Source organism: Vicia villosa, unplaced genomic scaffold, assembly GCF_029867415.1.
Source record: "Vicia villosa cultivar HV-30 ecotype Madison, WI unplaced genomic scaffold, Vvil1.0 ctg.000863F_1_1, whole genome shotgun sequence".
Lineage (NCBI taxonomy): Eukaryota > Viridiplantae > Streptophyta > Magnoliopsida > Fabales > Fabaceae > Vicia > Vicia villosa.
Window position 1 is genome coordinate 327,219 of NW_026705390.1, and position 16,094 is coordinate 343,312.

Sequence of the window (16,094 nt, forward strand, 5' to 3'; positions counted from 1 at the left end):
TACCTACATTGTATGCTAAATAAGGCCTTGTATGACAAATGTACCTTAATGATCCAATAAGTCTTATGAACTATCTTACGTGGACATCATTTTCCTCCGAATCTTTCGACAATTGTTGTCTTGGTTCAGCAGGTGTCGAAGTCGAGTTGCATTCTTCCATCTTAAATATCTTGAGTATTTCACTTTCATATCTTCTTTGATGCATCATCAATCCTCTACAACTTTTGTAGAATTCAATGCCAAGAAAATATGAAATTGAAATTCTGGCACTTAACTAGACAAATGTTGTTTACGATGTCACAACACCAGGATGTCAAACACAATGTCAAGTGCAATTGTAATACGGTGAACTGAATTTATTTGAAATGTGCGGATAGCAAGAGTCGCCACCGACTTTTATTTTATCCAATTTAATAGAAAGGCTAAAAGAACAGGAAAAACCTTTTAAATAAAAAACAGGGTTCGGGGGGTAATTATGCAAAGGGAAGGTGTAAGGCACCCTTTGCATCCATGGTTTTCCATGGGCTCTTAATTGCTTTGCTCTTTTTCGTTCCGAAATGTAGAAGAAGTGAATATGAACTTTAGCTCGTAAATGAGCATAGCCATTTTGAAGGTTTATGAGAAAGAATATGAAAAAAAAGTTTTTAGCCAGAGCAAGGCAATTAGGGGCAATTACCTTAATAATGTAGAAAGTAGTTCTTTTAGCCTTTCAGGGTGAAAGGGTCTATCCATGCCATAAGAGGGCAGGAAGCCTTTCATTTGGAGGTTGAAGGATCGTCGCAATATCGTTCACCATAAGACTGTCCCATGCCATAGAGAGGCAGGTAGTATAAGGGAAGGATCAGAATAGCCTTTCGTAGGCAACCAGAGGATACCTCATCCTTTCGTAGGCAACTTCCGAGGGACGAGATCATATGAGTGTATCGAAGGTAGCATCATTAGGGACTTATGATCTTTGCATAATCGAGGCAACATGGCTGAGGTATCCTCATATTCGAGGGACATGGCTATTCTGCAAAAAACACAAGGCAACAGGCAACAAGGCAACAAGGCAACAAGAGGGGTTACCAAAAAGTGTGCGTGGGTGCAACAATCACGTGATTAAATTCAATTATTTATCTTGTAATTAGTTATCCTAATTCAGTTCAAGGCTTGCACTCCCTAAGATTACTAACCACGCAATAGTATAAACAACATAATTAAAACATGGGAAAGGGGAAAAAGAAACCAGCGGGGGAAAGGGAAGATGAAACTAGCGGGTTTGACATAAGTAATAACTAAAAACAGAAAAAAATAAAAAGGACTGAGTTTAGGGTTACCGACTATTCGTGCTTTGGCGGTTGGCAAACCCTGAAAATTGAAAAGATGCAAGCAAAAGTAGGGTGAGAGCATTATCAGTTCAGAGGCAGACATAGCTAACCCTAATAAAAAATAAAAAGATAAAAGAAATTAAAATAAATAGATAAACACTTAGCTTTGAATTTGATCTGGTATGATTCGTAGTCAGGGGTACTCGAGGTTAACCCTGAAAAAATTGGCAGAGCAAAGGCAGAAAAAAGGTGAGTGTAGGCAGAATTCATTACATTTGAAGGCAAACCCTAATTCTAATTAAAATAACAAATATTTAAATAAGGATTAAATCGGGACTTAGCTTCGTAATAGGCGTGGCGCGTTATCGGGAGGTATCTAAAGATTGCCCTGAAAAGAACACACAAAGAAATATTTTTTCAGTGTATGGCAAGTTCTCGTAAACCCTGATTCGGGCACAAATTGACTAAGTTTAATAAAAAAAATTAAAATCGAATTGATTAATTATTGGTTTTCAACCTAATTAACTAAATTGGAGAAAATAGGGTTCGATTAAATTTCTAATCCTAATATGTAATTTTTTAACAATGAATAAAATTAATAGTCAAATAAATGATCTAAACAATTTAAAATAATGAAAAAAACAATTAAAATACAATTAAAACAAATAAATATATTCTCATTATTTATTATGCCTTTTTTAGAAAAAAGAGAAATTAACTTTGTAAAAAGAAATTAATTTAGAAGGGTTTTTAGAACAAATAAATAAAAAAACTACAAAAAAAATGAAATAATATAGAAAACTTATCTGACTAATCCTGTGTGGTATCCTTGAGTATCCTCCATGAGGAGGCGCCTTCAGCGTCCTTGGATCTGGCTTTGATGAAGATCTGGTGGTAGAGATTGGAGGGAACACCATGGTCCGGCATTGGTTGTGTGCACTGGATCTGTATACAAGAAGTACGAAGAAGTGGTAAAATAAATTGTGGAGCTCTGGGATCGAACCCATGCCCTTTGGATCACATGCCTCACACGTCAACCACTTGCGCCATGCTTCAATGTTGTTCATATAATCCACAACCAAAATAATAAAAAAAAGCAAACGACTCAGTTTTTAAAAACGAAACAAACGCGCGCTGGCCTTGTCTTCTTCGTGGAGACCCCTTTTTACCAGGAGCCTTTACCTACGGGCAGGACTGTTGGTACAACCTGTTGCTACGAATTTCAAGTGTCACTAAATATCTGCAAACATCAAATTCGTTATACGATTCAAATAAATCCAAATAAATCATCCAATTACACTAAATACCATCCCCTGAACACAATGAGACCATCGATTGGGGATAATTTTATCTCTAATTGAAATTCCCCAATTTGGAGCTTGTGTGACCTAACAATGGTGGATCCTCGACCTTGCAACAAATCTCAAATCAAAGTATACAAAAACGGCGTAAACAATCATCTAAAGCATAAAAGGTAATCGAAATACATCAAGAATGCGCTAACATATGAAAACGAGATCGAGTTTGGTGGAGACATACCGTGACTTAATGCTCGCGATTCTGTATGCTTCAATTGAAGAAGATAATTGCAACAACTTCAGAAACACCCAGGGAATGCGTTTGAAACCTTAGAATGCTTTGAGTCTCTTTCTATCTCCAAAAGCGACTTCCACTTGTTCTTGACATTTTGAAGCTTTTGAGAAGAACTTGGATGCCGAATCCTTATGAATTTCGTCCCCTTTGCATTAGGATAGCTCTCAAATGAATCATTTTTAGACTTGGCATGTGAGAGACAAAGTTGTAGAGAATCAAATTTCCTTCAAAATAAGCTTTGGATGGAAAATTTCTGATGTTCCATGTGAGAGTTATGGCTGGTCAAAGTTCAATTGACTTTCTCCTATACAAACCCTAATTTAGAAACTTTTTGAACTGTTGATTTTTGGTCTTTCCTTGATGAAACATGATCAATTCTTGATCAAATGGTGAATGATACTTAAATATGAGGATGTCGACAAAAAATCAGGAGTTTTGACTGTGCTTTGACCACAGTTGACTTTTAGGTCAAATCAGACGATTGTTGACTTTCTGAGCAATTGAGTGATCAATCTTTTGAGTTGAGACCTGAAATTTGTCATGGAGGTAATATGGGGTATCATAGACCATATGGGATACCTTGGAGCCTTTGGTTCACTGATTTTCCCTCACAATAACAAAACCCTAATTCTCTGAGTTTTATTTAGGAGAGTGTGTCTTGGAGCTTTGTGCTTTGATTTGAATTTTGAATAGAAGAAATAGTATGGGCAAATTTTGGGGTATGACAGCTGCCCCTGTTCAATTTTCTTAAACCTGAAGATGTAGAGTGGTTTGTATACTAGTCGGAATCTGAAGGTAGAAGAGGATTGAACACTAGAATACCCAGGAATTTGCCCTGGCTGAAACAAGGACTTTTGCCGGAGACGGGCTTAAGGATGCCGTCCAGGTGTATGACAGGAAATTTATCGGTGATAGGCTTACAGGTGCCATCTGGATGTATTGACGTGCGTCAGACATGCTTCGTATATTAGACCGTGTTTGTGGTGTCAGAATTAAGTTGTTGGTTTGATTGCTGTGACTCCATCGTCGTGACTACATTGCCATGATTGTTTCCGAACTGAATACCGGGATTAGATACGTGACTCAATTGTCGTGACTCTATTGTCGTGGCTCGATTGTTGTGATTCCATTAAGGTGACTCAATTGTCGGGATTCCATTATCGTGACTCAGCTGTCGTGATTCCATTATCGTGACTCAGTTGTCGTGATTCCATTATCGTGACTCAGTTGTCGTGATTCCATTATCGTGACTCAGTTGTCGTGATTCCATTATCGTGACTCAGTTGTCGTGATTCCATTATCGTGACTCAGTTGTCGTGATTCCGTTATCGTGACTCAGTTGTCGGTCTTTTCTGAACTGAGTGTCATGATTAAGTCTGTCTCTTTCTTTGATTGTGTCGGCATCGTTCGCGGTGGCCGAATTAGATCTTGGAGAGATGATCGTTTCAGTACCGTTCATAGTAACTAAATTAGATCAGAGATATTGTTCATCTGCTGGCACTTGCATCCTGAAAAGTAGAGTTAGTCTTCATGCAATGATATGATGCATGTATTATGAATTTCTCAAAATAATTAAGAAACTTGCAATTTATTATGATGTAATGTATGCAATGTATGAATATGTTTATGATATATGATGTCAGAAGATGATTTATCCTTGATTGAGAAAATAAATCTTTGTATCATTGTGATTTTGATGTCTGATCTTGTTTTTGAAGATGCTCAGCTGGAGATTTATGAGTTTTGCTTGGGGGTGACCAGTAACTTGATGTACCCTGACTGGGGATTTAGAAATATTAATAACCCACGTTTGGAGAAGAGAAGAAGGTCGGGGAAACGACGATGTCAAAGATGTGAACTCTGTTGAGGAGCTATGTCTTTTGTTGGACGAGTACGTTTGAAGATATCTTCTTTGAGGATTACTCTGTGGGGATATGATCCTGTGAAGTCGACTCTGTGGGGAGGCATGGATGCCTTGAACATTGCCCCCCAGTGTTTATAGTAACTATCATTCCTGGACTCGCTTTGATTGGAACACCAGTGAGTATTGATCGAAGTTTTAATTATGCCTTGTATAACTTTGCCCCAGCTATTAGGGAACTTAGAAGAGGTTCGCCTCGCGAGGACTTTATGAGATGTGCACTATGGGTGACATGCCCCTAGTACTTAGTATGATGCCCCTAATTGATCGGGAAGTAGCTTCAGACCCACTAGGGTATATGCCTCTGATTGTTTGGCATTTTTTAGAGATTCTTGGAATCTTGACCTGATTGCCCCAGATTGATTGGGCAAAACGTGTCATGCCCGTTGTATTCATTGACTTCTAGTTAACTGAGTCAGTTATAAGGGATGCTGCTGCTGAAATAGTTTCGTCTGTCGGGATGACTTTTAGTCATTAGTCGTACCCTGTGCAGATTCTTTCTGATGCTAGCATTTGAAATTATATAGCAGAATATGTTTAATAATGGATTCATGAGATGCAATGCATATGTCTGTCTTGAGTTTGTTGAAAAACATTAAAACTGGGTATGCAAAAGCGTGATGTTTATAAAACGTGATGTTTGTAAAAAAAATGAAGTATCAACTCAGCATTTGTGGTAAACCTTAAGGAGTCAGGATACCTTTCTTGGTGACAGTATGCTCTTGAACTAACCATGCTTCAGTTAGGACTTTCAAGGGTTGTAACGTGGCTTGGTTCACGGTTTAAGAAACAAAGGATAAAGGCTCAAAGTTTATTTGTACCCTTCCCAATCTTTGTGATGTTCTTCGATCCTATGCTCAGTTAACTTTGCGTTTAAGTTCTAGCAGAGCTTTGTAATATTGACATTTGATGATGGTTAAAGCACCGGTAGTTTATTTGGACAGGCAGTCATCCTTTTTTTGTAATTCTTTTTCTTGTGTCGAGGATTTGTAATGACCTCTTTTGAAATGTTTTCTTTTGCCGAGGATTTTTAGCAACCTCCTTTTTGACTTTGTTATCCCTAACTTTTGCCTGAACTGTTTATTTTGAGATTACAGTCAGCGGGATGTTTCGACTTTTCGATAAGTCTCCTTCATAGGTTTTGACTTAACAACTTTTTCTTTTTGGTGGATATTGACTGCATGACTTACTGGTTGCGGGAACCCATCATTATTTGCATAAACAACAGCTAGTACAATCGAGTTAACCGAGTAACTACCCTGCCCCAGGTTGTGATTAAGGGTTTAATTTGTATGAGAAAGAAACTTCTACTTCTTAGGCTCAAAGGGGTTGACGAGGGATTATCATCCTTATATCTCCACTGTTTAGGAATTGAAACAATGCCTGTACATCGTCAACATAGTCCGTTCAAAAGCATACTGTATGAGGTTGCGGTATCATTTTCGTCATCCTCCCTCAAAAGGCTTACAGCTTAGCAGGAGTTGAATAAACATAAAACATATGCAAAGTAAATACGCAATTTTAAACAAGTGGTAGTGAAATAATTTATTCAAGACAAAAATATGCAATGTACTGATGATGATTATTAAAACAGATAATGTCTATCATAAGTCGAATGTTTAAACAAACAGAATAGAAATTTGCAAATGAAAGTAAAACTAATGATCTGAAAGTTCTTCCTTCTAGCCATCCACAGCATTAGCAGATACATTAGGAGTCTCAAGAGGATCAAATTCAATTTCCCCAGCATCGATCATATCTTGGATCTTATTCCTCAATGTCCAGCAACTATTCGTATCGTGACCAGGACTATCAGAGTGATATGCGCACCTCATATTGGGATTATAGTTACGAGCAGAAGTACTAGGATTCTTAGGGGGATCCTTTAAAGTGATCAACTCTGACTTCAATAGGTGCTGTAATGCTTGAGCCAGTGACATATTGATCTTTGTGAATTGTCTTTTAGGCATGTCTTGCTTGTTTTGACGACCTTTTTGAGGCGCCTGTGTGGAGATCAGGACTGCCCCAACAGATTGGTCATGGTTACTCCTTTTATGACCATACACAGCATTGGAATCTGACTTCTCATTGAAATGCTTCTTTGTAGCACCTGAGGATGTAGCAGCTTGAATCTTACCACTTCGGATGCCATTCTCGACACGTTCCCCAGTCAGTATAAGTTCAGTGAATCCGGATGATGAACTTCCCAGTAAATGACTATAGAAAGGACCGGTCAGCGTACTCATAAACATATCGACCAATTCCCTGTCAGTCAACGGAGGTTGAACTCTGCCAGCCAAATCTCTCCATTTTTGAGCATACTCTTTGAAACTTTCATTAGAGCCCATAGACATGCTTTGTAGTTGCATGCGAGTTGGTGCAAGGTCGGAATTGTATTGGTATTGCTTATAGAAAGCAACAACCAAATCTTCCCAGGTACGGATATGGGTACTCTCCATTTGATAGTACCACTCTAGTTGTGTTCCAGATAAGCTCTCTTGGAAAAAGTGGATCCATAGCTTCTTATCGGTAGTATGAGGTTGCATTTTCCTTACATAAGACCTCAAGTGCAGCTTAGGACAAGAGACTCTATCATATTTTACGAAAGTTGGGATCTTGAATTTCGGAGGTATAACAACTCCAGAGATGAGTCCTAATTCCTCAAAATCCAGTCCAGGTATCTTCTGAATTTCCCTGGCTTTCATACGTTCCTCCAGCAACTTGTATTTGTCATCAGGATGTTCATCCTCATGGTGATAGTCCTCTTCTTCTTCAGAGGGTTTGGCAGAATCATGGTTACTTTTTGCATCAGTTTTGATACTAGCATCATCATCTTGCTCCTCGTCGTCACTATCTTCAGAGACCTCGGCATCCCTGAGTTGCAAGATCGGTCTAAGCTTTTTCACCTGAGTCTTCTTACTCTTCTTCTTCTTCTTTTTAGTCAGCATAGCTTTCAACTCTTCTTGCCCCTTGGACAAATTCATAATCAAGGCTTGGAACTCAGTGTTTTGAGCTTGGAGATCCTTAACTGATTGTTCGAGATTCATGATGCTGAAATAAACAGCGAGGAAGGATGAGAGACCTATTGTAAGAAACCTGTTATGCGATGTTATGAATGAAAATTCAATATTTTCAAGGATCTTTAGGAATTTAGTTAGCAACATTAGAGATTTGGTCAGTCACAGCTTCGTCTGAAGAGCCTTGGCTTTCGTTTTTACGCGTCCTTCTTTAAGAATCAAGCTCACCATATCGAGTCGGTCATCGCCTCTAATTCGGGATACTTCTGAATTTGAAGATACATGGCTAGAGGAAAATAAATCCTCTTGCCCCTTGATAGGTACTGAGTTTCTGGATTGGAAGGCATGTGTCTAGAGGAAAATAAATCCTCTTGCCCCTTAGATAGGAATTCAGTCCTTGATAAGAGCACCTGAAATTGCACGCCCTAAATTCCTAAGATCCTTGAAAGGGTTAGTTAACATGCTATGTTATGATGTTATGATGTCATGATGTTATGCGAGTGCAATGCATTAAGCACAGCGTAAGATAGTAAGGGCAAACAAGTCTTTTAGCAAAACCTGCAAGGAAAACAAAGGTTAGTAGCAAAAACAAACAAGTCACACAAGTGCCCTTAGGTTTAGAGGCTTGCATGAAGTTCGTAGGTAAGTACCCTCCCCACTGAAGTTTAGTTGGTTCAACCTGTCCTACATAAAGATCGGGTTCTAGGGAGCTCATATCATTGACCTTTCTCGAAGGCACTTATCTCAGTTCGGCAATCGAATCGCCAACCGAGAAGGTCCTGAAAGTCTAGTCCATATGAGTGTAGCTTCAAGTATCAACCAACTTCAGTCGGAACCAAAGCCAGCCATCTCGCTACTTTCTAATAGGCCAAAGTCAAGTTCAACTAAGGTTCTAAGGGCAAATTAGTGCTTAATGACACCACGCGGCAGCCAAGCATTTCCTCAGGTCGGATCCCAAGGAATACCAGGACAAACCAATGTGTCAAACTAACGATGGCCATCAGATCAACCACATCAGTATACGTTGTGCAGTCTCCTTGATCTCATGCCATTTACCTAAGGTACTCAGATCCGGTTTAGGATCTTTCTCACAGCAAAATAACCAAAACAGCCCTGCAAAAATAAAGCAAACAAAGCAAACAAATAGAAAACATTTTAAGTGAATCCTAAACTTTTAAGGTAACCCCTCTTTAGAATCATAAATCCCCAGCAGAGTCGCCAGTTCTGTAATACGGTGAACTGACTTTATTTGAAATGTGCGGATAGCAAGAGTCGCCACCGACTTTTATTTTATCCAATTTAATAGAAAGGCTAAAAAAACAGGAAAAACCTTTTAAATAAAAAACAGGGTTCGGGGGGTAATTATGCAAAGGGAAGGTGTAAGGCACCCTTTGCATCCATGGTTTTCCATGGGCTCTTAATTGCTTTGCTCTTTTTCGTTCAGAAATGTAGAAGAAGTGAATATGGACTTTAGCTCGTAAATGAGCGTAGCCATTTTGAAGGTTTATGAGAAAGAATATGAAAAAAAAGTTTTTAGCCAGAGCAAGGCAATTAGGGGCAATTACCTTAATAATGTAGAAAGTAGTTCTTTTAGCCTTTCAGGGTGAAAGGGTCTATCCATGCCATAAGAAGGCAGGAAGCCTTTCATTTGGAGGTTGAAGGGTCGTCGCAATATCGTTCGCCATAAAACTGTCCCATGCCATAGAGAGGCAGGTAGTCTAAGGGAAGGATCATAATATCCTTTCGTAGGCAACCAGAGGATACCTCAGCCTTTCGTAGGCAACTTCCGAGGGACGAGATCATATGAGTGTATCGAGGCAACATGGCTGAGGTATCCTCATATTCGAGGGACATAGCTATTCTGCAAAAAACACAAGGCAACAGGCAACAGGTAACAAGGCAACAAGGCAACAAGAAAGGTTGCCAAAAAGTGTGCGTGGGTGCAACAATCACTTGATTAAATTCAATTATTTATCTTGTAATTAGTTATCCTAATTCAGTTCAAGGCTTGCACTCCCTAAGATTACTAACCACGCAATAGTATAAACAACATAATTAAAACAATATGGGAAAGGGGAAAAAGAAACCAGCGGGGGAAAAGGAAGATGAAACCTGCGGGTTTGACATAAGTAATAACTAAAAACAGAAAAAAAATAAAAAGGATTGAGTTTAGGGTTACCGACTATTCATGCTTTGGCGGTTGGCAAACCCTGAAAATTGAAAAGATGCAAGCAAAAGTAGGGTGAGTGCATTATCAGTTTAGAGGCAGACATAGCTAACCCTAATCAAAAATAAAAAGATAAAAGAAATTAAAATAAATAGATAAACACTTAGCTTTGAATTTGATCTGGTATGGTTCGTAGTCAGGGGTATTTGGGGTTAACCCTGAAAAAATTGGCAGAGCAAAGGCAGAAAAAAGGTGAGTGTATGCAGAATTCATTACATTTGAAGGCAAACCCTAATTCTAATTAAAATAACAAATATTTAAATAAGGATTAAATCGGGACTTAGTTTCGTAATAGGCGTGGCGCGTTATCGGGATGTATCTGAAGATTGCCCTGAAAAGAACACACAAAGAAATATTTTTTCAGTGTATGGCAAGTTCTCGTAAACCCTGATTCGGGCACAAATTGACTAAGTTTAATAAAAAAAATGAATTGATTAATGAATGGTTTTCAACCTAATTAATTAAACTGGTGAAAATAAGGTTCGATTAAATTTCTAATCCTAATATGTAATTTTTTAACAATGAATAAAATTAATAGTCAAATAAATGATCTAAACAATTTAAAATAATGAAAAAAAAACAATTAAAATACAATTAAAACAAATAAATATATTCTCATTATTTATTATGCCTTTTTTAGAAAAAAGAGAAATTAACTTTGTAAAAAGAAATTAATTTAGAAGGGTTTTTAGAACAAATGATTAGAACAAATAAATAAAAAAACTACAAAAAAAAATGAAATAATATAGAAAACTTATCTGACTAATCCTGTGTGGTATCCTTGAGTATCCACCATGAGGAGGCGCCTTCAGCGTCCTTGGATCTGGCTTTGATGAAGATCTGGTGGTAGAGATTGGAGGGAACACCATGGTCCGGCATTGGTTGTGTGCACTGGATCTGTATACAAGAAGTACGAAGAAGTGGTAAAATAAATTGTGGAGCTCTGGGATCGAACCCAGGCCCTTTGGATCACATGCCTCACACGTTAACCACCTGCGCCATGCTTCAATGCTGTTCATATAATCCACAACCAAAATAATAAAAAAAAGCAAACGACTCAGTTTTTAAAAACGAAACAAACGCGCGCTGGCCTTGTCTTCTTCGTGGAGACCCCTTTTTACCAGGAGCCTTTACCTACGGGTAGGACTGTTGGTACAACCTGTTGCTACGAATTTCAAGTGTCACTAAATATCTGCAAACATCAAATTCGTTATACGATTCAAATAAATCCCAATAAATCATCCAATTACACTAAATACCATCCCCTGAACACAATGAGACCATCGATTGGGGCTAATTTTATCTCTAATTGAAATTCCCCAATTTGGAGCTTGTGTGACCTAACGATGGTGGATCCTCGACCTTGCAACAAATATCAAATCAAAGTATACAGAAACGGCATAAACAATCATCTAAAGCATAAAAGGTAATCGAAATACATCAAGAATGCGCTAACATATGAAAACGAGATCGAGTTTGGTGGAGACAAACCGTGACTTAATGCTTGCGATTCTGTATGCTTCAATTGAAGAAGATAATTGCAACAGCTTAAGAAACACCCAGGGAATGCATTTGAAACCTTAGAATGCTTTGAGTCTATTTCTATCTCCAAAAGCGACTTCCACTTGTTCTTGACATTTTGAAGCTTTTGAGAAGAACTTGGATGCCTAATCCTTATGAATTTCGTCCCCTTTGCATTAGGATAGCTCTCAAATGAATCATTTTTAGACTTGGCATGTGAGATACAAAGTTGTAGAGAATCAAATTTCCTTCAAAATAAGCTTTGGATGGAAAATTTCTGATGTTCCATGTGAGAGTTATGGCTGGTCAAAGTTCAATTGACTTTCTCCTATACAAACCCTAATTTAGAAACTTTTTGAACTGTTGATTTTTGGTCTTTCCTTGATGAACCATGATCTATTATTGATCAAATGGTGAATGATACTTCAATATGAGGATGTCGACAAAAAATCAGGAGTTTTGACTGTGCTTTGACCACAGTTGACTTTTAGGTCAAATCAGACGACTGTTGACTTTCTAAGCAATTGAGTGATCAATCTTTTGAGTTGAGACCTGAAATTTGTCATGGAGGTAATATGGGGTATCATAGATCATATGGTATACCTTGGAGCCTTTGGTTCACTGATTTCCCTCACAATAACAAAACCCTAATTCTCTGAGTTTTATTTAGGAGAGTGTGTCTTGGAGCTTTGTGCTTTGATTTGAATTTTGAATAGAAGAAATAGTATGGGCAAATTTTGGGGTATGACAGCAATGTTATGACATCGTTACAACAGACAAAACAATAAACAATTTAAAGAAAGATGCAAAAAGTAACTAACACAGTTCCGTTGTTAATCCAATTAGGTGAAACGTCACCTACATCTCGAGGCATCTAATGTAAGAAGGAAATTCAGTATAATAGTATTAGTTTGAAGTTCTCAACAACCTCTGGTTTTACAAACTTCACACCTAATCACTACCCGTGCTATTTCTATCTAAGAACTCCTAGATATGAGACCCCTCTCACTCCCCTCAATCACACAACAATGATAATAACAACAATGACAATAAATAGAAGAAACACTTCCAATTACACAGAATCCACTTTTGCTTAAAAGCTTTTGAGTGATTCACAAATTACAACTTAAAACTCAGTCCACATTTTCCTCAACATCTTCCTCTCACAAGGCTTTGATCAGGATTTTAAGTGCGATTTTCTTATTAGTACAAGATTTGATAGTCTCATCCAGAGCTTTGCAAGTGTCTTTTAATTTATCAATGATTCCTTCATTGGAGGTTGAGTTGGCAGAGTTCTTGCCAGATGTCATGACAATGTCTGGGGCATGTTTTCATGTAAACAATCTATAATGCAAAAACAAAGGAGATTCTCTCTTGCAAGCAGTATCATAACTGTTGAGATTATTAGGGTGTTGATTCAGAATCACTCCACAGGTTAAGGAAGGAAATTCTATAGGCATCTTCATAGAAAAATTATTAGCCTGCTTCATGGTTTACTTAAACACATATGACCCAAAATCAACCTTGGTCTAGGTTCCAACAATATAAATGAACTTACCCAACCCTGTAGCAATGGTTGACATATGATTGGTTGGTACCTAATTAGCAGCCCTAATTCTGTGAGGTACTGCATACTTCACACTTAAGCAACCAACTGACAACTTCCCCTTTCTTTGCCATTCTTTTACCTATTTTGATGTGATTTCCTTGCAAATGACAATATCAGATACCTCCACTTCAGCTTGTTCTTCTTCACTTCTGCCCATGAACCCGTTAATGATGATTGGAGAAAAATCCACACACTTTCCTCTCACATACACCTTCCTGAATTCTTTACTCCTATTGTTATCACAATCCACACAAAGGTTCACAATGAAATCTTTTACAAGCATCTCATAGCACTTACCAGACCCAACAACACTTTTCATTAATCCAACTTCCTTAATAAGATCAACCACTTCCTTGCATTCCAGAGTATCATTACCCAATTCTCTTTCCAAAGAAAGTCTCCTGTGAAACACATATTTCCACTTCTCAATATTCTTAACAGGGTTAAAGGAAATGTTTTCAATGGGGACTTCAGTCACATTTGCAGGGATCTTTTTCCCAACATTTTTCAATTTGGCTGAAGTCATGATGTCCTGAACATCAGGTTCGACATCATACTCAGAATCACTATAGGGTACCTCCTTCCTTTTCAAGGACCTTTTCTTGGTTGTAGGAGTCATAACTTTACTCCACCTTTTTGCAGGTCCAACACCAGAACTTTTCTTGGCAGACTTAAAAACCTTCCTTTCAGACACAAATCCTTTCCTTTCGTATTCTTCAAACTTTTCACAATACTAGAAGCCAATCTCTTTCCTATAGGCTCATCATCAGAGTCCAGTTCCTCCACATTAACAACATCAATATACTGAGGTTTTATAAGGGTCTAAATAAAATCAGTCTCTTTGCCAAACTCACCATGAGCGTTCTCTTGAGTGGTTTCAGCAGGATGATCAGGTTGGGCCAAGAATGTTGTGACATCCGACACAACATTAGACTCGACAGTAATTCCCAAAATATTAAACACTAACACATAAATACTTTTATCAACAGAGTCTTTATTAGTAGCATTCATGCTAGATTGACTTAAGGACTTATTAGTTCTAGGGTTGTCTAGACTAACAATTTCAGAGGCATATTTTTCAATATTTTCAATATTACTCACGACATTAGGATCCACAGAGCTTTTAGCAGATGTAGCAATATCAGTTTCAACATTGGAAGTATTAATAGGATCAAGATACAAACTAGAAATAGAGTGAGGTTTCTTAACCACAACAGAGGCTTTTGTCTTCCTACCTGACACATAGAGGGTAGAGGAAGCACTTACATTAAACGGTCTAGCCCTTTTTGTAGCAGGTGTTCGAGCATTCCTTTTGATAGGATTAGGTGGTTGAGCGATGGCAAAGGGATCAACATCAATGATGATATCCACGGAGCTCTCACTTGAAATTTTTCTTGTTGTTGAGGCGGAGGGTTGAGACATCTTGATAATAGATTTTGATTTAAGAGTTACAGTAAAGAGATGAGAGTTAGTAAGAGCACAATGGAGAAGAATTGAAGCGATGGAGTAGGTAATAGAAGAATGATGACGTGTGGAAAAAATATGGAAAGTTTGTAATGATTTCCCTAGAGTTTCTTGCACCAATAAATGGAGGGAAGAGAAAATATTCATTCCACTCCTCCATATCTGTAATTGCTATAATTTCTTAACAATGCAAATTCCCAATTCGCCCCTTAATTTTTCAAACTGATTTGTATCCATCTGTTGTGATGTAGTTCCAACATCCTTTTTGACATCAATCCTTTTCTTAATGATTAAACCATCAACCTCACAGACACACTTCTTTCCACTAGGACATTCATCTTGATTGGGCCTTCTTAACTCCATATGTGGAGGAACTAGAGTAGTCTGATGTTGCAACTTCTGGCGTGACAACTTGGTTTGATTCCCAATTTGATACTCACTATAGACTTTATCCTCTTCAAAACCTCTAATAGTTTCTCCAGACATAACCTTCATTGTACCTTTAAGATTCAGATGTTCAAGCTTATTATGGCACAACTTGACTTCATCTCCCTTTAAATAAGATGAAAAGTATGCAACTTCTTGTGATACCCATTGTTGCACCCCAAAATTTACCCTCTTCTTTTTACCATATATGGCTTATGTTTCATTATACACATTCATGCATTTGTGATGGGATCTAGGTACTTTGGTCTTCTTGGTTTTTCTCAAGGCAATAGAAGATTGGTTGTATTGGCAATTAGTGCAAGAAGGGTCTCATGCTCTCATTTTGGATCACTCAAGATACAAGGGATTCTCATGCCTCAAGACATCTCATTGGTTTCATTGATTCATCAGAAGATTGAAGATTGCAAGCGCTTTGAAGTGAATAACATTTTTCCTATTCTTTTCTTGAATTAGGGTTTATTTCTCTATGAACTTGATCAGATGGATTTCGAGAACCAGAAGTTATTTCCTTGTAGGCTTCATGATCAGATGACCTATCATGATTAGAGTTTTACAAGGACTTGCCTTCGTCTTCACCCAGTTTGCTTAAGGCATCAATTGAATACTCGACCCTTTTTTCCCTTTTCGTTTGTTAAGTTTTCGAAAAAAATTAATTGCTTTTGAAATTTCTCTTTGAAAATGAGTTGCTTTTGAAAAAAATATTTAGAGAAAACCCACTATCCATAACTTTATCTTTTTAAGTCCTTTATTTTAGAAATTCATATCTTATGAATTTAATTTTAAAATGGTTTCATCCAATATAATGTAACTGAACTGAACTAGTATTTTATTTCAAGACTTCATTGTTAATAATACGCAATCAATTTTAGTAATTTTTTGTGAAGGAAAAAAATTAAAATAATTTTTGGGAAACAACAGTTTACTATCACAAAAATTTCCCAATAAATAACGAAAATAAAACTAGAAAACAAAACGCAGCCAAAGC

General features: G+C 37.6%; 1 protein-coding gene across 1 annotated transcript; it reads right to left on the minus strand.

Moving 5' to 3' along the window:
• Window positions 1-13,277: 13,277 nt before the first annotated feature.
• Window positions 13,278-14,620, minus strand: LOC131631799 (uncharacterized). Its single transcript, XM_058902570.1, has 2 exons — window positions 14,053-14,620; window positions 13,278-13,912 (listed from the first exon to the last, which is right to left on the minus strand). Exons 1-2 carry the CDS (start codon window positions 14,618-14,620, stop codon window positions 13,278-13,280), a joined length of 1,203 nt encoding a protein of 400 aa, XP_058758553.1.
• Between the last annotated feature and the right edge of the window lie 1,474 nt (window positions 14,621-16,094).

Excerpts from the sequence above, each read along its gene's own strand:
- LOC131631799 (XM_058902570.1), bottom strand. The coding sequence starts at position 14,620 with ATGTCTCAACCCTCCGCCTCAACAACAAGAAAAATTTCAAGTGAGAGC. Across the intron at positions 13,913-14,052 it reads CACTCAAGAGAACGCTCATG|AATACGAAAGGAAAGGATTT; the intron begins GTGAGTTTGGCA and ends AAAAGTTTGAAG.